Below are 22,512 nucleotides of genomic sequence, written 5' to 3'. Positions count from 1 at the left end.
TCAGAACACCAGGAAGTTAGCATGAGATACGGGATTCAGAACACCAGGAAGTTAGTAGCATGGGATACGGGATTCAGAACACCAGGAAGTTAGCATGGAATACGGGATTCAGAACACCAGGAAGTTAGCATGGAATACGGGATTCAGAACACCAGGAAGTTAGTAGCATGGGATACGGGATTCAGTACACCAGGAAGTTAGTAGCATGGGATACGGGATTCAGTACACCAGGAAGTTAGCATGGGATACGGGATTCAGAACACCAGGAAGTTAGTAGCATGGGATACGGGATTCAGAACACCAGGAAGTTAGCATGGGATACGGGATTCAGAACACCAGGAAGTTAGTAGCATGGGACACGGGATTCAGAACACCAGGAAGTTAGTAGCATGGGATACGGGATTCAGAACACCAGGAAGTTAGCATGGGATACGGGATTCAGAACACCAGGAAGTTAGTAGCATGGGATATGGGATTCAGAGCACCAGGAAGTTAGCATAGGATACGGGATTCAGAGCACCAGGAAGTTAGCATGGGATACGGGATTCAGAACACCAGGAAGTTAGCATGGGATACGGGATTCAGAACACCAGGAAGTTAGCATGGGATACGGGATTCAGAGCAAGAGGAAGTTAGCATAGGATACGGGATTCAGAACACCAGGAAGTTAGTAGCATGGGATATGGGATTCAGAACACCAGGAAGTTAGTAGCATGGTATATGGGATTCAGAACACCAGGAAGTTAGTAGCGTGGGATACGGATGCGCAACCACAATAATAAATTGGTTAAAACTGCTCAGGTCCATGGAGACTTGAGGCAAAAAGTGAACTATTCAGTGCTGATGATCTCATCTCCGCATCACAAAAATCTCACCCCAACAACTGGCACTGAATAAGAGCTACAGAGCTGCAAACAATGCACCAGAACTCTGCCCTGCTCCGGACCACAACAATACTTTATGAATGTAAGATTATCAAATTATTACTCAAAAGGGTCATTCTTTGCTTGTAAACACTGAGAGGTGGTTGTTGTGTTTCTGTGTGTGGGAAACCAAGTGTTGCAGTAAAAAAACAAAGGGTTAGACTCCTGAAGAGCAGTGCAGCATTCATAGAACAGAGAGAGCTAATCCATCTTCATTAAACTGCTCCAGTCCTGACTATAGCACTCAGTCTTGAGGTGAACAGTGGGCTGTGTGTGTGAAGACAGTATTGTGGAAGGAGCCATTCATTGTCCAAAACTGAGCACTTTTTGAACTACTGTGTTTCAGGATTCGGGTCACTCTGTATGGCTAGCATGGAGAGGGTTCAGTGTAGCAGTGCTTGCGTGCTGTGAATTACTGCATTTGAGAGAGAAACTGCAAGCAGTGTTTTTTTTTTACTGATTTTATCGAATTCCACAGCTGCATCAATGTGGCTTCACTCGAATGTCTCAGCTCATTTAAAAACCTGGTTTTAGTACCTTGCCATCTAGTATCCTGTAAAAGACAGGAGTTCAGTATCTGGTGTGTTACATTTTTTTTTTTTATTTGTATGCACATTATATGAACGTGTGTGTGTGTATATTTAGAGAGAGAAAGCATTAACTGAAGTACATCAGTATGATTCTCAATCGCAATCTTTTTTTGCTTTTTTCAGGGATATCAATCTAGCGCTTTTTTATATAAAAAAAATATATATAAACCCCTCCCCCTTTTTGTTCCTCATTTGTCCTCTTCAAAGTTCTTGTTGTCGTTTCTGTGACCTTCTCTAACCAGAGGCTGTGTTCTATTTGGCTTTTTCTGTTTCTTTTTCTTTCTTTCTTTCTTTTTCTTTCTGTCTTGATCTGTTCAGAAAAGGAAGTCCAGCTCCAGTGTTTATTTAATGGTGAGATCTGTTGGATGATGTGTTTCTCTCTTTCTCTTTCTTTCTTTCTTTCTTTCTTTCTTTCTTTCTTTCTTTCTTTCTTTCTTTCTTTCTTTCTCTCTCTCTCTCTCTCTCTCTCTCTCTCTCTCTCTCTTTCTCTGTCTGTCTGTCTGTGGTGGGATGAAGCTGGTTGTGGAGGGTTGTATTGTTGTTGGATCTCCATCAAGGGTCCATCTTCACCCCCCTCCCATTCACATCCCCCCCCTGCTTGCTCTGCCATCACCCCCTTTGCTTTGTCAACTTGTCAGCCATCAGACTTTGAGCCGCTGCTGGACCAAGCATTGCCACTGGACTACCCTGCCTGGTCTGGAGTGCTGTTGCCCCTTGAAGGGGGTGCCACACACCAGGCTCTGTACAATTAATCGAAACACCAGCAAATCTAAAACCGCCATCAGTTAAAAAAAACAAACTAAGCAGCAACATTTAACAAGGGTCCTCTCTGGCACTTTCTACATAGAGCCCCACAAGTAATGCTGTGTGACCGTCACTATTTTTAATTCTTATTATAACACACATTACATTTTATTTATTTATGTATGAGAACCGTCTTTTATTTATTTATTTTAATATATATACGGTATGTATTTATATTTTGTTCTTGTCAAGGTTCATGAGCAAAAACACACAACGATTCTGCTTTTTACACAGTTAGTGCTGGAGAGGGTCTGGTATTGAGTTGCCTCATAAATGACGTGTATGTGCATCATTCACCACACAACTAGGCCCTTTCAGAGGTCTTTTTCACTGGACCGCCAGATTTACTGCACAGTCCTGTTGGAGCCTCTTGCTGTCCTCTGCTGTTTGATAGATTTAAATAAGGACACTGAACAGTCGTTCTTAAAGTGCAATAAAGCGGGTAGTGTCAGCCTACTGACAATGCTTATAATGCAGGGGAAATAATGATTTCAGTTTGCTCAGTGCAAGGATAAAGGCTGGAATATTTTGAAGTTTGGCAGATGTTTTGGGAGGCTAGTTTAGTGCCAATAGATAGGGCTCTTGACTGAGTCCCAGTGGAGAGCAGCAGTCCTTCCAAAACTACGGTTCAGTTGTCATTCTGTGGTGGGGAGAGGGTTAGGAGTGGAGGAGTGGAAGAATGGCAGGGAGCTGGTGGATTGTTGGTGCATTGGCTCTGGAGCTGCTTCGTTTGTGGGGAAGATTACCTAGCAGCCGCCTCTCATAGGGCCTAACGGCAAGATCAGTTAAATAGTAGGATGTTGCCAGCTTGCTGCTGATAGAGGAGATTCTACCCCTGCTTGTATGTGTGTCGCCCCTCTCTCTCGCCTGTCTGTTTGTTTCTTCCAGCTTCTCTTGCTAGCGCTACACAGGCCCTCAAATTTATTTTAGCCACGGGTGCACAAGTGAGTCAGCATCCCTATCAGAATTTCACAGTGGTTCAAAAAAATAAAAACATATAAAAAAAAAAAAATACATCAATATTATTGATTGATGTTTAAAAAGTTTGTGATCGTAACTATCAGTAGCCGGTATAGCAAATCATTTTTAATTTTACCGGAAACGAAAGACAAAATATAAATAAACTATGGTAATGCTACAAGGCTAAACAAACAAAAATGAGTCTGTAGCACTGGCATCAAGTGAGTAAACTTCTACAGATTGCAGCTTTGAGCACTATAACTTCCAACAGAGCTTCTAATACAGCACTTGAAGAATCATGCCAATAAACGCTGTCCAACAATAACACAGTGGAAAAGAAGTTATTGCATGAAAACACTTTAACAAAGAGGAAGGGTTTCAATGGAAGTGCTTGAGGCTACTGTTCCACATGGCTTCTCCAGAGCCACCTCTCTTCATGTGAACTGCCCCCATTCTCTCTGGTTCTTGGTCAACTCCTGTCTCTGCTGCTTGTGAAGGCGTGCTTATCTGGGCTTAGCTCACTGTGTGGGGAGAACGCTTCCTCTGCGGTCAGGGGGAGCAGATACTGTGCTCTGTGTGATAAGAATTGTTTTAAAGATTACTGTATATATTTATATATTGTGTCTGTTTATCTGTAGGAATATAAATGCTGTGTATTCTGTTTACAAATGACTGCATACAGACCTACATGCACACAAACACTCACAAATGCACGTTGACAGACACGTAATCTTAATACACTGTGACAGACGCGCGCACACACACCATGACAATCTCAACACGCACAGCGCCTGACAGAGACTCACGCAGATCTACACATTGACACAAACATGGACACTTTGTGCACTTTTATTTGTGCAAGTGTGAAGCCCAGTCCGAGAGGGTGAGGGTCCAGGTCAGGTTTTCTCCTCTCTGTGTAGTGTAGCTTTGAGGAGGGTTCAGGTGCGAGTGGCTCAATGTCTGGATCTCTGGACTGTGCTCAAGCAGTGATGCCCTGAAGACTAATCAATTAATGTAGTAAATCTTACACTTCAAAGGAACCGTACAGGTGTTTTGAATCGGAGGGTTCAGGGGTTCTGAAACCCAGGCCTGGATTCTCTCCTCTGGACCGGGCTGGTGGTTCGGCCCAATCATTGCTTGCATTTCTAAATCCCTTTGTTTTTTTGCCCAGCCACAGACAAACAACACTAAAAACAGTACAGTAAGCAGCAGCAAAGACAGCAGCATTTCATCTTCAGCACCAATGGTATCTCATCTAAACTTGGTTTCTTTCATTGTTTTTTACTATCATTGTTCTGTTTGCATTTTGTTTTAAATCTCCTGCCTGTTCCGTTTCTCCCCTTCCCCCTCCACCTTCATTTGAAACGGCGTGTGTACGTGTTTGTGTGATTATTCAATGGCATTGTTTAATAATGTCGGAAGCAACTGTTTTCCAAAAGGTGGCCTTGCCTGATTCATTTTTCTAAAAAAATAAAAATAAAAAAAAAAAATAAAAAAAAATTGGTCTGTTCCCATTTAATACAAGAAGGGGAAAAAATGTGAAAAATGTTACATTATAAATCGCAATGTAAGAGAAGAGAACAGGTCTGAGCAGACAATGCTACTCGTCATCTTCTGACTTTTCATGAGCCATTTCTTTAAGTCTGACCCAGGGCTGCCAGGGGACTGGATGATCATGCAGATGTTTTGAGGATGCAGTCTCCCCTGTCTAAAGAAAAGTGTTGTTTGCCGTACCTGCAAACTGTGATAAACCGCTCAGTAACATAGATGAGGTTGTATACATTTCACATGATTGACGCTTGGATTACAAAAATAAGTAAGGGACTGCCCTGGCTAAAACTAAACTCATCTGTAACGTGTTGACCTGTATTTACCAGTAAGAACAGTGTGAGAGAGTAGTAAAAAGCTGTTCACGAATGCCACAATAAGCACTTGGCTTGGCCATAACTTTCCAAAACGGACTCCTTGATATTCTGTTTTTGTAAGGTCTTCTTGCTCAGCACAGTATGAATTGCGTTATAATTGAATGCCATTAAAAGACAACATGAATCCAATTGCCTGCAGCAGGGGTTGTTTCAAGTTTGCTAACACACAATTAAAGCCAAGTTTATAAATTCAGTAATCCGTATTTCTTTAACAAAACACAGATTAAGGAGATTAATAACAGACAAAAACCCAGGAGACTGCATCTTTGCCTGTAAGGTGTGTGTGTGTGTGAGTGTGCCCGTGTGTTCTGGGTGCCGCATTGTGATGTGTTTGGGGTGCCTTGGAAGGAAGGGGTGTCAGGGCATGACGATGGGGAAGGGGAGCAAGATAGAGACCCTGTCCTCTCAACTGGAAGTCCTTAATTTTACTCTTGCTCTAAAACATTTTGCCGTAGAGAACCACCGTATAAATGCTTGGCATATTTGTTTGTTTATGTATTTATTTATTTATTTTTTTTATCCTCTCTGATATATCTGTTGACAAGCAATAAAATGTGCACACTATTCCATTCCTGAATGTGACGAACACCCTTCCCCTCCCAGATTTCCGAGCACCCCTCTAGTCTTGTCTGCCTGACTGTGTGGGGCTTTTGGTGTTGTAAAACAGCAAGCTCTCTGTGTTAAACTTTCTCCTGCCCCCCTAGGAGCCACAGACCACTGTTGTGCACAACCCAGCTGACGGCATCAAGGTGAGCATCTCACTCTGTGTCCTCTCATTCCTCAGGCTCCTGCTGAAGTTAATATGCATTCCTGTATATTTGACTCTTGGTACAGGACAACAAAAAGTCATCTGACGAGTTTGCAACCAAAGAGATAGAACCATCTGTACATATTAACTAACGAACCCCATTGTATGTTGCTGTTATCCCTTTAAGAGATGCTTGCACCTTTGCCTGTAACAAATAAACCAAATTTATATTTGAGCTGGACAAGTGGGGGTTTACCCCTTTACTAATCTACTATAATTGAAAGATGCTGACTTGTCTGTGGAGATTGGACTTTGTCCGAGGAGGTCAGGATCATTGAGGTGTTCGAGCAGAGCTATATCGCTTACATAATTACACCAAACAATGGGACCCGAGATTGACAGCATGGCTGATGAGACACTGCTTTGTTCCCAGGGATCCACGGAGAGCTGCAACACAACAGAAGAGGAAGACATGAAAGGTAGGAGCGATGCAGAGCTGCAGCGACCTGGTGACCTGTCTCAGTCCTCTGGGAGGGGGGCATACTCTAACACAGCTGGGCACTAGAAATGATATTAAGGGTACTGTCCAGGGATAAATCAAATAAAGAATTGTGTAACCTAACCTGTATGACCTTGAGATACCTCAAAAGTAAATGTCCTTCAAGCATTTACATTTTATATTTTCCCTCTTAATATTCTTCAGACACTCGAACAACGCAGTCCCCTTAACAGAATAAGGAATAATTTTAAATAACTGCACTCTGACCACCCACACATTCCCCATGCGTGTGGAAACGCAGCCTGCCTTGAAAAGTACCCTGAATTGTCTCAGTGGCCTGAATACCTGCTTATTTGTGACATGCATGAGAACTCACCTTCACAGTGAAGGCATGGAACGTGATATTTCCCACCATGGCAGGGCAATAGCAGGCCATGCTGAATTGCTCTGTAGCGCCTGTGTTTCACTTTAGCATGGGCTAACTCCCCATTCGTTGGGCTAAACAGGCATGCTCAAGCAATACGGTTACCTAGAAGAGTGCTGGAGCAGGTTGTCTGGAGGAGTAGAGGGTGCCATTGTCATCTGTTCAGGGTATGAAGTGTTGAGAGCAGGTGGAGGATTGTACCACTGTGGTGTGTCGTAAAGGGGAGTGTGTGTGTGTGTGTGTGTGTGTGTGTGTGTGTGTGTAATGGAACAGTGTACCACTTTGTGTACATTTAGGCTGTGTGGTTGAACACTGCACAGCCAGATGTGAGGATTCTGAAGCTGAAAGCTGTTCTAAAATGTTTGTCGAGTGCTACTCAGTGTTATTTGACTGGGTGTTTTAAGTAGATCGAACTTAACCAGTGTGCTGGAAAGTGGTTGTGTGGATGGTGTAAAAGACTGTTCCACTGTGTTGTGTAGCAGGTGTCTGTTTAATACAGGTGTTAATCGATTTGAGTGAGAGCCTGTAAGTTTAAGCCACGCGTTGAACGTTTGGAATTGTGCTTGCTTCTATACGTTTTCCATTCACACACTACTGTTGAACATATGTGTCTTGTACACATTGTTATCTAAAAACAGCTACTTCATTTATTAAAAATAAATACATTAGCCAAATAACACATGCCAAGAAGTGAGTTATAACATTGTGTAATTCAATGGAGTCTGAATCCCTATTAGATACCACAGGTGGATTCACAGCGTTAAACACATTCTGTCCTTTGTTATTTTTTAATAGATACTGTTTGCCTTGTTTAAACTTTAGATTCTCTGAATCTCTAAATCACTTGCGTAGTTGCAAAAGAGAAATATAGGTTCCATATTTACAGAAGCAGAGGTACTGACAGCAGTGGGAGTTTGGAGAGCTCAGGATAAGGATGCATTTTGGTGAAGTGATTCAGTATATATTATAGCTCTGTATCCCATACTGTGTGTGTGTCTGTTTTTTTTTTTTTTTTTTTGGATTGGTTAAAAATGTTTTTAATTTTAGAAATTAAACAGAATCAACCAGCCATAATTTATAAAGTAAGGCTTTAAGTGTGGGGACTGAACCACTGTTTTGTGTATCACAGGTGTGTCCTTGTCAAGTAAAGGAGTGTACCATATAAGCAGGAGGGGGAGGAGGTGTAAAGTGTAGAGTTCTGTTCCACTATCTTGTATTTCAACCCCATTATGTTTCTTTTTGGTTTGGTTAAACACTGCAGTGTCTGTCTGTGGCACTAGCAACGACAGTGCGGTGGTGAGCCAGTGCAGTGCCGTGACTGAGGACCTGACAGTGCAGGTGGGATCCCCTCAGTGTCCGCCAGCCAGTAAGTGTGCAGCCTGCCTCCCTCCCCCTCCCCTCGCCCCCCGGCACACCACCTCCGTGCCTCTGCTCTCGCCCAACCCACCCGCCTCACTCCCACTTGCTGTCGGTAAGACTGATGCTCCTCACCCCACCCCCTTCTCTCTGTCACCCATCCCCTGCTCTGCCAGGATCTATAGCTGTGTATATACCTCCTGCTATAGTCTTCAGATTCATCAGCATCTATCAATCCCATGCTGAGGATTAGCATGTTCCTATTCAAGCCAATCTTTTGTATCCACGCCGAGTTTCCTGATTCTCCTCTAAGCAACTCTTTCTACACCAATGCTCTTGAATCCATATGCCGTAATCTCTATCCTGACTCCAATAGCTGTATACCACCTTCTCCTCAACGAATGCATGACCTTCTGCAGATCCATACTCCCCATTCTCTAGCCCCCAAACGCCTTTTCAAATCCTTACTCTTTTTTTTATCATGCATTAGATTCAAACCATAGACTTTCAGCCTCATTTGATATAACCTTATCCCCAGATCATATACTTTGCTTATCAGAACCTCTGACTTTCTGTTAATAGTTCATCACCCCCCCCCCCCCCCCCCCCCCCCCCCCCCCCCAGACCCTGAGATCTCTCTAGGGTATCCCCTAGATATTTTAAAGCAAGGTTTCCTTTTATTTTTATTTTTTAAATCTTGAATGCATTTAGAAATCAGATTATGGGGTTGTATTCAGTGGTCTGTTGTCACTTTGGCATGTTTTAAGGGTGTGCTAGTAATGGACAGTAAAGATGTGGTGTAATGCACCAAGGGAGAGGAACACTAAAGGAAGAAAGCTACAGCTTGGGAGAGGAAACTTGTCTACTGTAGTTTTTATAAAATGATGAAGATTAAAACTTACGATAACTCTTTGAATCATTTTGGTGCCACTCTATATAGTTTGTACAAGACTAGGTCAATTGAGAGTTGCATGTAAATACATCCCGTGAGACCCAATGAATGGGTCACTGCCACGACTCTATTAGCACAAGTGGGATTTTCAACAATTTGTCTTCTGTTGAAAACCATTCTGTTTTAATGTTTGCAGCATCAGTAGCAGAACCTTACTCAGCCTTCACGCCTCTGTTAAAATCTCACCCACTTCCAGCCCCTTGGGTTCCCCAGACTCCAGCAACCCCACTGTTCACCAGTGGAATCTGCACAGTTGGGAAAGACAGCCTTCCTGTCTTGCCCCAGTAGAAGCTTTATATTTAAATGTTTTATTTAGCTTGAGCCTGTGTACATTTTAAAAGAGATCTTCTAAAACAGTATTATGTCACAGTGACACCTGCAAATTAGTCGGGTGCCCACCATACTCCCTGTATAAAAGTCATTGATAAAATAGGTAACTGTGTGCCACTAAGTTTGGATTCAGAAGAGTTGGATTCTTCTTCCAATGAGTGGTAGAGTGACTGGGGGCGCTGGAAGCTGCCCTGGAGACACAGCCGCTAGAAGCTTCTCTACTGTGGGTTTAGTTTTACACACAAGTGTGCTTTCCTTTTCCCTTCTATGGGGTGTTGTGCATGTATTTGTTCTACCCTTCATTAGAAACCTCTCTACTTTTCACAGACTCATGTCTGATACGGCTCTGTAGTTTCCTGCTGTCCTGTTTTTAGATGATAATCAGGACAGAACCATGGTCTTTGGCAGATGTTGTTCACACTGGCACCATTCATATCTTTTTTTTTTTTATGATTTCTAGTACCTGACAGACAGTTTATTCATGTCTTCTTTCTTGGTTTTATTTTTTTGTTTTAATGTGTTTTCTTCTTTTTCCTTTCTTGCTGTTGTGTTGAGCATGTCGTGAGATGTGTGTCTTTGTCTCTGATATTGTGTTGTGTCTTTCAGCTGGCCTGCTGCATGAAGTAAAACGCATTGCTTGGAACAGTTCAGGACAGGTCTCTGATTTAGAGCATGCTTTTTCCATAGCCTCCTCCTCCACGCCCCTAGGTGGCAGCACCGTGCAGCAGTGCAAGTGCAGGGCCAGAGCTACAGCAGCTCTGCGCCACAAACTAACCAAGGAAGGGATTAGGGTACTGACACCTGCAGAAAAAGACACGAGTGCCATTAGTAATCCTGTCTGTTAAGACAATTTTTGTATGAATAGGGGCAATGACCCTGTGATGTAAAGGGGATTATTACAGTATATGCATTAAAAATGAATAATAATCTTGGGATTATTGAACATCACTACAATAATATAAACCAGGCGGTTTTCTATTTGAGTAACTCCTCTGCGGGCAGAGATCGGGGGGGGGGGGGGGGGGGGGGGGGCGGTGTGTGTTTGCTGCATTGGGTATTGGAAAGGATGAGTATGGAGCAGGGTTGCAAGTCTGGGTAGTTTTAGTCTTACATTTTGAGGTGGTTGTGCTTGTTTTTGTAGGAATATTTTATTGGTCTAAAATTATATATATTTTTATGGCTGATGATACAGAAAATAAAGTGCAGTCTGTTGTTGCCCATGCATTGATTTCTAATAGGTGGTTTAGTACAGGGTACATTAATAGCGGGAGGCTGATGGAATTTGTCTTCTGCGTGTTCAACAGCTTTAGAAATGTGTGTCATTTTAAAATTGCCAATAAAAAAAAATCTAAATGCAATAAAATGTGGCAATATAGAAATAAGCTTGAGTGTGTGAAATATTCTCCTTGTAAACAACGCTCCAAATTTCATGATTTGCATTCTGTCCCCTTGCTAAGCACCTTGTTTGTCTTTTTCGCTTCACTTTATTGCAATCTGCCCAGGCCCTACTGTTTCGAGGACATTACTCTAGGAGCATGTTTTTATTTAGTCTGCGGAGGAGGAGATGTACATGTTGTCCTCAGTGATGGCAAGTATGATGGATGCATGTTTGTTACTGAGTGTGGGTGTAGGCCAGTGTTTACAGAAATGTTGATGGGAAGGTACTGATGGATTGTGATGGGTTCAAACTTGTGAGACACAAATCCCTGTGGGGTGATTTCTTTGAATATATATGAAACCTCAAGGACAGCCAGAAGAACACTGCGTTGTAACTCAAGTCTTTTTCTCTCGCAATTTCTCTCTCTTTCTCTCTCTTTCAGCTCGCAAGCAGGAGATAATCAAGATCACAGAGCAGCTGATTGAAGCCATCAACAATGGAGACTTTGAGGCTTACACGTGAGTGCATGCTGCTGTAGCTTAAGGAGCTTTATTATTTAGGATGGGCCTAGTTGGGCTTTTTTCAAATTCATAGATACGTTTATCTTCAAAATACATATCTCTGAACAACTGCGACAAACTTTATCCATTTGAACTAAGTCCCTTTTAAAAATTATCAGGACATGAATTCATAAAAACGTGATAATCTGTGTAAATAATTAATTTCCCAGTTTTCAGAGTAGTATTGTTGCTACGATTATCTGTAAATGTTAATGCTAATAACTGTAGAGCAGATGAAGCTAACCTTTATCCGTAGAATACATTAAACAGACGCAGGCACTTAAACTAATTTATTATGTATATTAACATGTCTACCGAATGTAAAGTCATGGATTTCTGTATAAATCTGTTTTTAGGCGACATTTAGGGTGAAAGTCTATTCTAAATAACCTATAGCTTTTGTACAACCATGGAATGTTTTGGTATAACCTAAAGTATAGTAGAATGTTTTAATGCAGATGATGTGGATTTTCAACAGTGCCACTGGTTTCCTTAGTATAAATTTTTTCTTCAAAATTTTCAATGGCCTAAATTATATTGTACACACTTTTTAAAGAAGGTATAGAGGATTTGCACAGATGAACAGATGTTTTGTATTCTGTACAGAATGTCATTTGTCTCCCCCTCTGGCAGGAGAATCTGTGACCCCGGGCTGACCTCGTTCGAACCCGAGGCTCTTGGAAACCTGGTGGAGGGGATGGATTTCCATAAGTTCTACTTTGAAAACTGTGAGCTCCTTTCTGTTCACATTAGTAATGTTTTTGTACATGGTATGCACACAGTCACTTTGCTGTGCCCCAGTGAGGTGTGGGGTTTGCAGAGTGCTGTCCACCCTATACCATGTCCTCCTGTATGTGCTGCAAGTGACTGGAGGTGAAACCATTGCCAGTACTGATGCAATTGTGTTGGTTATGAGGATAGGGGCCTGAACACCCTGTAAAATGCCTCATTAGTTGTTTTTTTCATTGCTTTTGAACAGTAACAATTTTCATGTTTGGGACTTTTCACATTTGTTTATATTTTTTTATTGTTTCAAATGTGATTATTTTGCAAGTCACATGTTAACAAGGCTGGCAATGTCAGGGAAGCACAGTGCTGATAGCCTGATTTACCAGGTGTGCATGGAGGTTCAGTGTTCAAGGAGAGATGCGCTCCAGCACAGGCTAGGCAGGGTGACTGACAGTGGAATGATTTCACCCACAGTGTTGAGTAAGAACAGCAAGCCGGTCCACACCACCATCCTGAACCCTCACGTTCACCTGATCGGAGAGGATGCGGCCTGCATTGCGTATATCCGGCTGACGCAGTACATCGACACCCAGGGCCGGCCACGCAGCAGCCAGTCCGAGGAGACGCGCGTGTGGCACCGTCGCGATGCCAAGTGGCTCAACGTGCACTTCCACTGCTCTGGGGCCCCAGCTGCTCCACTACAGTGAACTCTGAGAGCACGGGTAAGGGGAGACCTTATTATTCAGGTTTTTGTATGTCGGGACATCAGTACAGAACGGTATATTCAAATTTTAAACACAAAATACATTTTTATAAATGGAGCAAGTGATCTTTTTTTTTTTTTATTTACATGGTTTAGTACTGGATCATGGTGATCTCTTGGTGAAATTGATATTGTTTTGAAGGCCTGGCCTGAATGGTAACCCCAGTATCTGTTTGTTTGCAGCTCGCTTGGATTCCAAAGCTGAATGGAGCGTTTCTTCTCCGTGGTCGGATTGGCGCCGGGGAGCCCGGACGGAGGAGACCTCTCGAAGTTTAAAAAAATTACAAAAAACAACAAACAAGTCCAACCCTAGCTAGACGTTCCGAGCGCGCCCGCTGCCGCGGCCCTGCTCTCGGGATGGTGCATGCTTCTGACGCCCACACGGCGGCTGCTGTTTTCTTGTCGTTTTCCATGGATCCATCTTTTTTGCCCGTTTTATGCTGTCCAGAAGGTGTTTTTAAACAAAAAAAAAATACAAAAAAAATAATTTAATTATATATAAAAAAAAAAAATGAATACAAAAAGATACGTTTAAAAAAAAAAAAAAAAAAATTATATAAGAACACGTAACAGTCAAAGTCGGTGATTGCATTGAAACGCAAAAAAAAATGATTGCACACCCTAGTTCAGTGGGTGCGTCTTGCGTTTCTTTTATTTTGACATGAAATAAGTCAACAGAGCAAGAAGGGAAGGTGGGGATTGAACTAGAATATATATATATATATATACACACACACACATTTAAAGCACCAAAGTGTAGACTTCCGCATCAATGAAATTGTTTTAGCGTTGTTTTTGTTTCTTGGGAGAGGGGGTGGGTGGAAGGGTATGGATTTTAGTATTCTCTTGTGTTCTTGTGGAACTCTTGATTTTTACTCTCAATGAAGCGAAGTTTACGAGAACCTGTATTTGAAATGTATTTTGTTTTTTAAAGTGAATGAAGTAAATAGGGTTTTTTTTTTACAGTGAAAATGAATTTCACTTCTGAGTTTTGGGGCAGGGGTTCAGTGTGTGCTTCCTCATCCCCAAAAACCAGGCCCCATTGCTCTGTTAGAATTTGAAATAAATAAGTACAAATAATGCACAAACAAGGCGTCTCCAGCTGGCTATGCAGGAGAGACTGGCGCTCTGTTTTCATCTGCACTTCCGGCTTCACAAACATTTCGAATCACTTTTTTATCTGAAGTTGTGGAACACGTTCAGTAGATGTCAGTATTCAAAAGCAGTACAGCAAACCAGTTTCAGATGATAGGCCTCCAAGAGAAAGGCAATACTGAGATAATTAGGTGACGTTAAACACTGCAAAGTGCATTTTCATCTCTTTGTCTCCTCAACACTTATGCCACGCACCACTGCGTCCAAAACAAATTTGTTTTTTTTGAAGAGGTTGCCTGTTCTATTCACCAGACTCCAATGCAGAAGGGCAATTGAATTTAGTGGGGTCATACTCCACAATATGAGAGAGTGAGATTTAGAACAGCTCCGACCACTAGATGTGTCGCCCTCTCTCCCTCCCAGACCCTCCATCGAACTGTCCAACAACCACTAGACCTCACGCCCGCCATCACTCGCTGTCCCTCGTCTTTAATGACTAGGCCACACAGAATCCTAAACTCTGTCCTCGAGCTATAGCCATAAGAACATACTGCTTCCCTCCCAGTCCTTCGGCTTTAACTACCGGGCTGCGCTGCCTTGAAAATGGTGAGACTGGTCTGCTGTACATTTTTGAATATTAAAACCTGGCTTCCACAACCTCAGTTCAGTACGTTCTGCGCTGTTTTCTCAGGGGCCTGCACTGCGCATTAAGGAAAAGCAGGACTCCACCTGTAATGCACAGCCATTTCGGGCACCAAAACCATAATCATGCAATACATTGATCTTTTCATTTTCTAGCAGCTGAAGTGACGTGAGGTTAGTCTTGCCTATCACCAGCTGTTTACATGGTATTAGGTTCTTTCACTTAACAGGACAGTCCCGGGTCACCTGGCTGGTTAAATGAATAACATTATTTGTTAATGCTTTATAGTGCATGACATAAATTAATATTAAATAGATGTGCAATTGCATATTAAATGTGTTAAATTTAATAGATATGCAATTGATATTAAATTTACATTCAATTATTCCTTGTTACTTTCCATTAACATTTAAGTCAGATTAACTATTTTCAATTAAAAACATGCAAACAATGGGAAATTATTACATATTTTCAAAGATAACAAAATGTAATATAAATGGACGTGATATGCAATTAATCGACATTTGGTTAACATTTAGCAAGTAACCAGCTATTGCATATTTATTAAATATTAATTTAATATGCAATTGCATGTCTATTTAATATTAATTTCTGCCACACAATATAAAGTGTTATCCATTATTTTAGTGGAAGGATTAAGCAAAGCAAACCAGTGCTCTGGGAAACCTTGGCAAATTTCAAATAGAATAAATCAGAATGAAAGGGCGTCTCTGCCCCCCTGATTCTGTCAGGAGCGTCCCAGGGTGGAAGGGCAGGGGAGAGCAGTGGAGGCTCCAGTGAAGAGCTGGCTGTGGTGATGACTATCCTGGGAAATTGAAGTTGCAGTGCTTGTTCTAATTGTTATTCATATTCATGTTAGTAGTAGGCCTAGTAAAATGATGTATTATTTAAATGTAAATAAAATTGTAGTCACGTTGTAGATGTTGGCGCTCCGTTTTGAGCTCACATCCAGACTCTCTGAGTTTCAGGAAAGGGATAGCGAGGCAAAGATTTCAGCCGAGGCTGCATCCGAGTTCTCCCGTTCCTGATACAAATGCACATCGTAAGGCTATGAAGACCCCTTTAGCAGAGCATACATATGCTGAAATCCCAATTCAGCGTAAAATCAACCATTATTCTTACTATAATTACAATTAAAATATAATATTCAGTGTGACTGACTTTGCGATTCCATAATCTTCAAAGTTTGCTCTGGAGTCAGTTCTTGGAAGAAATTCCAAACAAAGTCTGATAATATTGAAATGGGAAGTGAAGCTGACTGTTATACCCAAAAGCAAAGCTCCCTTTAAGCATATCTGTATATTTCTCTATGTATCTAGGTACCTACAGTTTGTATTGCCTCACTCCCTATAAATAATGACAGAAGCTATTGAAGTACTCTAGTTTCACCATGTTTATAAAAGTGAAGAGGTTTAATTTGTATGAATTGTAAATGGTGGGCTAAAGGAGGGAACATGCCCTACATACTCCATCATGCTATGCCACGTACATCATGTCACGTTTTAATAATGGGCAGAAAATTACGATTTCAGAGCAGTAACAATGTCATTACAGTATACCACCACAAGGTAGCATCAAATTCCCATTGGATCAAAACAAAAAATTATGTAAAGGGGACATACCCTGTTTTTGTTCCCACAATTACTATATTTCGTGTGTACTAAACCATAGCGCTGTAAGCACCATGCACCGTTGGGCTATGTAACATATCAACACCATGGCACTGTGTCTCATACATACACCATGATGCTACTGTATGGGTTAAATACTGTAGAATATGGGATGTTTATTTTGGGGTTGCGTTGTTGGGACAGACTACCATGCCTTGCCAAGCTGATTGTGTGCGTATATAGCCAGGGATATTCAGTACAAGATTGCAATCCACAACACAGTTTACTAGGGGGAGGGGGGAGACCCTAAATGAAGCGATGGACAGTATACCCACGATGGCACAAAAAAAACAACTAGCTGGAAGGGACAGCCTTGTCAACTTATCAAAAAAAACAACAAATATTTCAAGAAAACAAACCAAAACTCCACAAAATGTACAAACTATATATGCAGTTTTACAGAAGAAGAAGTTATGCATGTCCACTTTCTGGTAAATATTTTTCACTGTCTGTGTTTAACTTGATGAAAAGTTCAAATCTATATGAAACTTTAGTTGCATCTTTGAGGTAAATGAAAACTGCTCCGTCTCGGATGTAATAAATAAGTGATGTACCACATTTAAAAAATGTAACAGAAGCCTCAACTTGATCTGTTCCCATCCTTATTAGTACATGTACTGCATTGTAACCGCATAATATGGGGCTAAATAGAAATATACTCTGAGTTTTAAAAGACGCATTGGATGCTGGATTTTGCATGAACATATAATTAAGAAACCATGAACTTCAAACTATCCAGTGTTTGTTTGAATGTTAGTAGGTCTTCGTCATAGCTTTGTTATTATTGAAACTTGATCTGAAAGTATTTAATAAAACCCACATTTCAAACAGCGGCCCTTGTACTGTGCAGTTTATCCGTTGGTTTTCTGTTCCAATCCCTGGTCTATCAGTCTTCTCTCACTTTTTATAAACGTCCACAGTCACTTTCAGCCAGGTTCGCAAACATGCAGTCAAATTAGTAACATTTTTCTGTGTTGTAAAACAACAAAGACCATTTTGTCAAACTGTTGAATAGTATTGTAACGGTGTCCCTACAGATATTAATTTGGTTCATTTGTATTCAAGAATATAACATAATTTGCCTGCAGCAGCGGATACATAAGGATAGTTCGATATCCACTTTTTATTCGCCTCAGGACAACGTGTTTATGTAACATCAGCCAAAGGCCAATAAAAACGGAATGCCACGAACGATTATTCACTATTCTGTATATATTTTAAAATAAATAGCAATAAAATGTTTTTTTTTTTTAAAAACTAAATCCATTAATTCAAGGATTATTTTACCTGTATGGCTTCGCAACCATCTTTTTAGATAGAACCTTATCATTTTGCAGCCTAGGAAAACATCTCTCCAATAGAAAATCTACAAGAATTTAAATGCTATAATAATACAATTGTATATACAAACTTTCCAAATCAAAACGATAGAAATCTGAAATTATTTCATACATTGTAAAGTTGCTATCAAACCTCTTATTGCCGGCAGTATTGTTTGAACTACCAGGAAACATACCTGTTTCACACAGAGACGCACGCCCCGGTGGACCTCATTCATTTGGTGTGACTGTCAAGCGGTTGCGGTGCCCTCTGCTGTTCACACTGGGTAGTGCAGGTAGTGAACTTCAGTGAGACAGACGAGGCTTTAGCTTTCATTTCTTATACAATGCACTTAGTAGAACTGCTGGTTTAAGTGTAAAACTTTTTTTTTTTTTTTAATCTGAAGGCATTACACATCCTTTGAAGTTACTCAGATTAATCTTAACCCCGTGCAAAAATAAATGCATTTCTGCTATAGTCTTCAAAACCCTAACCCTGTGGTGAGAAAGTGGAACTGTTACATCTTGCTTTCAACAATCTGATTGGATAAAACAAGCTACAGTAAGTACCTGACTCCTGATTGGCTCACACAGTTAATGAATCAAACTGATTTTGTTTCACCAGTAATAAAGACTTAAATGTGGAGATAGTACAGTAGCAGGGGGCATGAAAGTTTACTGTTTCAGCACTAAGAAACTTTGCAAAAAGTCAACCGTGCTAGAAGTGTATAGGGCAGCAGTATATAGTAGTGGTTAGGGCTCTGGACTCTTGACCGGAGGGTTGTGGGTTCAATCCCAGGTGGGGGACACTGCTGCTGTACCCTTGAGCAAGGTACTTTACCTAGATTGCTCCAGTAAAAACTCAACTGTATAAATGGGTAATTGTGTGTAAAAAAATAATGTAATTGTATGTAAAAAAAAAATAATGTGATATCTTGTTACAATTGTAAGTCGCCCTGGATAAGGGCGTCTGCTAAGAAATAAATAATAATAATAATAATAATAAGTGGAATTATTTCTGCTGTGCAGCTTCAGATTCCACAGCTTGACCAGGGACACAATATAAAAACAGATTTTCCTATGGAAGCCAGCACGTTTTTAGTATATATATATATATATATATATATATATATATATATATATATATATATATATATATATAAAAAATGATAAAGTATTAACACTGATAGCATTTACCCTGGTATTTACCTGTAGGTCTACTGTGTAATAGGTTTGATCATCCCTCCTCGCTTCAGTGGCATGAAATTCTGAAATAAGATCCACGATTCTCAACTCCAGAAGTGTGCACTCTCTGAAAAAGGAAGTTAGTCTCATAGAGAAATTTAGTCTACTAGTCTGTAACAAGGACACAGGTGGTGCAGTGGGCTAGTTCATTAGCATGCTGTGCTGGTCCTCATGGGGCTGGGTTTGAATCCAGTGCTCTTTCATTTATTTTCAGACTTTAATTTACTGTATAGTCAAATGGAAACTCAAGCTTTGCCATGAAAGTGAGATGGCACAGTGGGCTAATTCACTAACATGCTGTGCTGCTCTCCTTAGAGAACTGGGTTCAAATCCAGATGATTACAGCCTTTATTTTCAAAGAATTGGATAAGGATTAAACCACTGCACCACCAACTCCCACATGAAAGCTGTGTGTTCACACTGCATATAAGGTCAATGAAACCATTTATTAATAAAGGAAGGAATTAACTGGATTTGACCCGAGTTCTCCAAGAACAGCACCGCATAGTAATGAAGTAACACACTGAACGATCTCACTTTCCTAGAAAAGTGCTTTTCATTGATTATGAGGTAAATGAAGAAACCAGCTGTATTTGAGGAATAGCACAGCATGCTCCTGCATTATCACACTGCACCACATGGCTCTCTATGCAACAGCCAAGCATTGCATATGCAATCTTATATCAACCTCTTTATATTATTATTTTCATGCTTAAGATCACCGAGACCTTGTCCGTCATGTAAAACTGAGTATCAGAAATGAGAGTCTTTGAAAATAAAAGGAAAACACAAGCCTCTAATATGGGGTTTGAACCCATTAGCCTGGGAATCAGAGTCCCATGCTCTACCAACAGCCAGCAGGCTCACCTACTGTGAAACCTGGGGTTAAATTGTGCTTCTCAACTTAGTTTCTTTTGTGACAAACTGGATTCAAAAGCCAACCGTTACAAGTCTATAAGGTAAATTAAAGAATATTTTGGAAAATGAGGGACCAACACTTGTGGCACTTGAACCAACTGCCCAGTCAATCAGAGTACAGGGCTCTACCAACTAAGCCAGCTCAAGAGCTGCTTTGCATCCTTGTAAAATGCCAACTAGTACTTGAATGCGTTCTTTGTACATTATGTAGGAACAGATTGAGACTGGATAACACTTTCAACACACAAGACAAGGCCTGAAACGCAACTCTTGCATTTATTTATCAGTGCGTTTCTTTTTTTCTCTTATCCAGAGAACACCAGTGCTGTGCCTTTATGTTGTTCTGGATGTCACTGCATTTCTTTTGGCATAATGGCAGTCAGAGTTGGGCAGGGTCTTGTTGAGAGAAATCTTCCCCACCCTGCCAAAAAAACTGTGTCCTTCTAAAGCAATTTTCAGAAGGTAGCGACACCCTTATAGAGGCAGGTACTGAATACAGTGGAAGATTCAAGTCAGAAGTGTCATACTAAGTAAGAATCAAACAGGTCCCCACTGGTAAAGGCACGGCTGCGTGGTATGCAGGGGCAGGCCTACAGTCAGGGCAGCGCAGAGACAAGGTGGCATAGAGGGTTCATGTTAATGCACCAGCCTATCTCCTTCCTCTGAAAGCCTGGGTTCCAATCTGGGGGGGGATAGGTGGTTGGAGTGGTTTCCTATTGTTAACCTCAATTTTGACCCTAATTTCTGGGAAGTTGGCATGACTGTGTCTATGTTGTGAGCGACTTGTAGGGATAAATAAAAAGTATAACAAACTAAAATAAAATTGTTGAGCAACATCATACAGACAGCAAAGCCTCACTGTACAGAACCGACTCCGACACGCTTCCCCAAACACTGCAGCGGTTTATTAGAGATGATATTGTGTTGGTGGTTTTTCCTTTTTAAAAATACATATTTAAAAAAAAAAAAAAAAAAAAAAAAAAAACACACAACACCACAGAGCAGCTTTCAATATCAACAAGTCCTAAGTCAGTCAGTGTGTCTGTCTGAACACCTGTCCGTTTGTGTTCAGCCTGAGAGATAACCAGATATACAGTTCCAAATCTCTCAACTGGCTGCTGCTGTTTGAAATTAAAATTCTCAGGATGCAGTTTTTTGTTCCGTGGCAGTCCTTGAGAAAACGGCAGTTATCAGTAACAGTGCCCAGCGGGATACAACTTGACGTGAGGATGGCCTGGGTGGGTCTGGTTTGGCCTGGTTTTGGCAAGGGACAGGGCCTTCCTGTCTGTAGAGTCCTGGGATAAATTAAAGCAGCTAGGACCCTGGAGTGTGTGCATCTCTCTCCCATCCACACACACTGCCGATCCTCCTCTGGGTTCATGTTTAAAAACAGTAACAGCAACGTGTCCTTTATTATTAAAAATGTCTCATTTAACAAACAAAAAAAGAAAGGATTACACACATTAACACCTTTAAAAAAAAAAAAATGTGCATAGGTTTAGGTTTTGTTTAAAAAATTTAAAATAAAAAGAACAAACAAATGAAAGACAGAAAGGGGTATTGGAGAGAGGGGGGTTATAGTTCATGGGTGTCTCTTTGTGTTTACGCCTCCGTTCAGGCGTCCTTAGTCACATTCTGCACTTTGTGTTTTTAAAGTGTCTGTACAGGTTTAACAGCAGCTTGGACACTGCTGCCGTGGACAACGAGTTCCCCGCAGAGCAATGAACACCAGGGAGGAGGAGCGAGGGGTGGGTGTGTGCGATGAAAGACCGTTCACACAGGAACACGTAAGAGGCATCACGTGAGCCACAGCACCCCCTATGCGAGACCCGTGGTAGTGGTGGGGTGTGTGTGCACGCCTTTGTTCCATGTTTCCCTGCGTCTCTCTTTGGGTTTTTTCTGTCATTACTGGTCTTTGTGCTCTCCCTCCCTGTTTGCTCGCCTGGCCCGGCTCTGGCTCTGTCTGGAGGTCCAGTTCCGGTTCTGTGTTCAGCTCCAGCTGCTGCTCTGCAGTTCCTCTCTGAGCCACACAGGGATGGCCTGCCCCAGCCTGTTGAGCAGCTTGAGCAGCGCCATGTTGTGATCGCGGTAATACTCCGATAGGAAGGAGCGTGTCTGAGACAGAGGAAAGGGAGAGAGTGAGTGAGTGAGTGAGGAGAAACAGACAGACCGCATCTCTAAATTATACAACTTCATTGAGCTCTGCTTCACCTATACACACTTCCACTTCTTACTTATTTCAAATCGCTGACATCTTGACCTTAATTTCTAACTTGACTTCATTTTATACAAGACTGGATTAGCACTCTACCGGCAGGTCTCAGACTTCAATGGACAGAGGTAGCATCAGGTAGTCCAGGATCAGTGCTCACCAGGGTCTAGTGTTGTTGCTGGCATGAGGAGCACACCGATACTCACTCGCCTTCCACTGTTAGTTTGACAGGGAATCTGTTCCCATCAGTAACATGAATTGCGTAAGCAATAGGATACCTCAAGGTGTGCAGAATTACAAAGTGCATTCACCACCCAGGATGTGTGCTCATTTCAGTCTTATTGCACTTAACAACAAATACAAAATAAACACTTCACTGGTAACTCTGATTACTAAATGAGCTCCATGTGGTAATTGCTCATGACATTTTCTATTCCATGTTTGCATA

At 41.4% G+C, this 22,512-nt stretch overlaps 2 protein-coding genes across 18 annotated transcripts in view; one reads left to right on the top strand and one right to left on the bottom strand.

Annotated features, from left to right (window-relative positions):
* Positions 1-17,203, top strand: part of LOC117417715 (calcium/calmodulin-dependent protein kinase type II subunit gamma) — a 62,006-nt gene extending 44,803 nt beyond the window's left edge. For 2 of the 14 annotated variants that reach the window (XM_058985133.1, XM_058985135.1), the window contains 9 exons: positions 4,449-4,523; positions 5,907-5,951; positions 6,384-6,429; positions 8,135-8,239; positions 10,118-10,240; positions 11,332-11,407; positions 12,083-12,177; positions 12,653-12,900; positions 13,125-17,203. In XM_058985133.1, the coding sequence (XP_058841116.1) occupies positions 4,449-4,523; positions 5,907-5,951; positions 6,384-6,429; positions 8,135-8,239; positions 10,118-10,240; positions 11,332-11,407; positions 12,083-12,177; positions 12,653-12,885 (798 nt within the window). In that variant the 3' untranslated portion in view covers positions 12,886-12,900; positions 13,125-17,203. Of the gene's footprint in view, positions 1-1,831; positions 1,865-4,448; positions 4,524-5,906; positions 5,952-6,383; positions 6,430-8,134; positions 8,240-10,117; positions 10,241-11,013; positions 11,408-12,082; positions 12,178-12,652; positions 12,901-13,124 lie in introns of those variants that run through there. The other 12 variants (XM_058985136.1, XM_058985137.1, XM_034029939.3 and 9 more) reach the window with 7 other exon arrangements.
* A 3,532-nt stretch (positions 17,204-20,735) lies between these two features.
* LOC117417710 (bifunctional heparan sulfate N-deacetylase/N-sulfotransferase 2-like) overlaps positions 20,736-22,512 on the bottom strand; it is a 39,332-nt gene continuing 37,555 nt past the window's right edge. For all 4 annotated transcript variants that reach the window (XM_058985129.1, XM_058985130.1, XM_058985132.1 and 1 more), the window contains exon 14: positions 20,736-21,967. In XM_058985129.1, the coding sequence (XP_058841112.1) occupies positions 21,842-21,967 (126 nt within the window). In that variant the 3' untranslated portion in view covers positions 20,736-21,841. The remainder of the gene's footprint in view (positions 21,968-22,512) is intronic.

Source organism: Acipenser ruthenus, chromosome 13 (genome assembly GCF_902713425.1).
Source record: "Acipenser ruthenus chromosome 13, fAciRut3.2 maternal haplotype, whole genome shotgun sequence".
In the NCBI taxonomy this organism is placed as follows: Eukaryota; Metazoa; Chordata; class Actinopteri; order Acipenseriformes; family Acipenseridae; genus Acipenser; species Acipenser ruthenus.
Note: the sequence above shows the minus strand (reverse complement) of the source record. Positions and strands in the feature narration are given on the sequence as shown.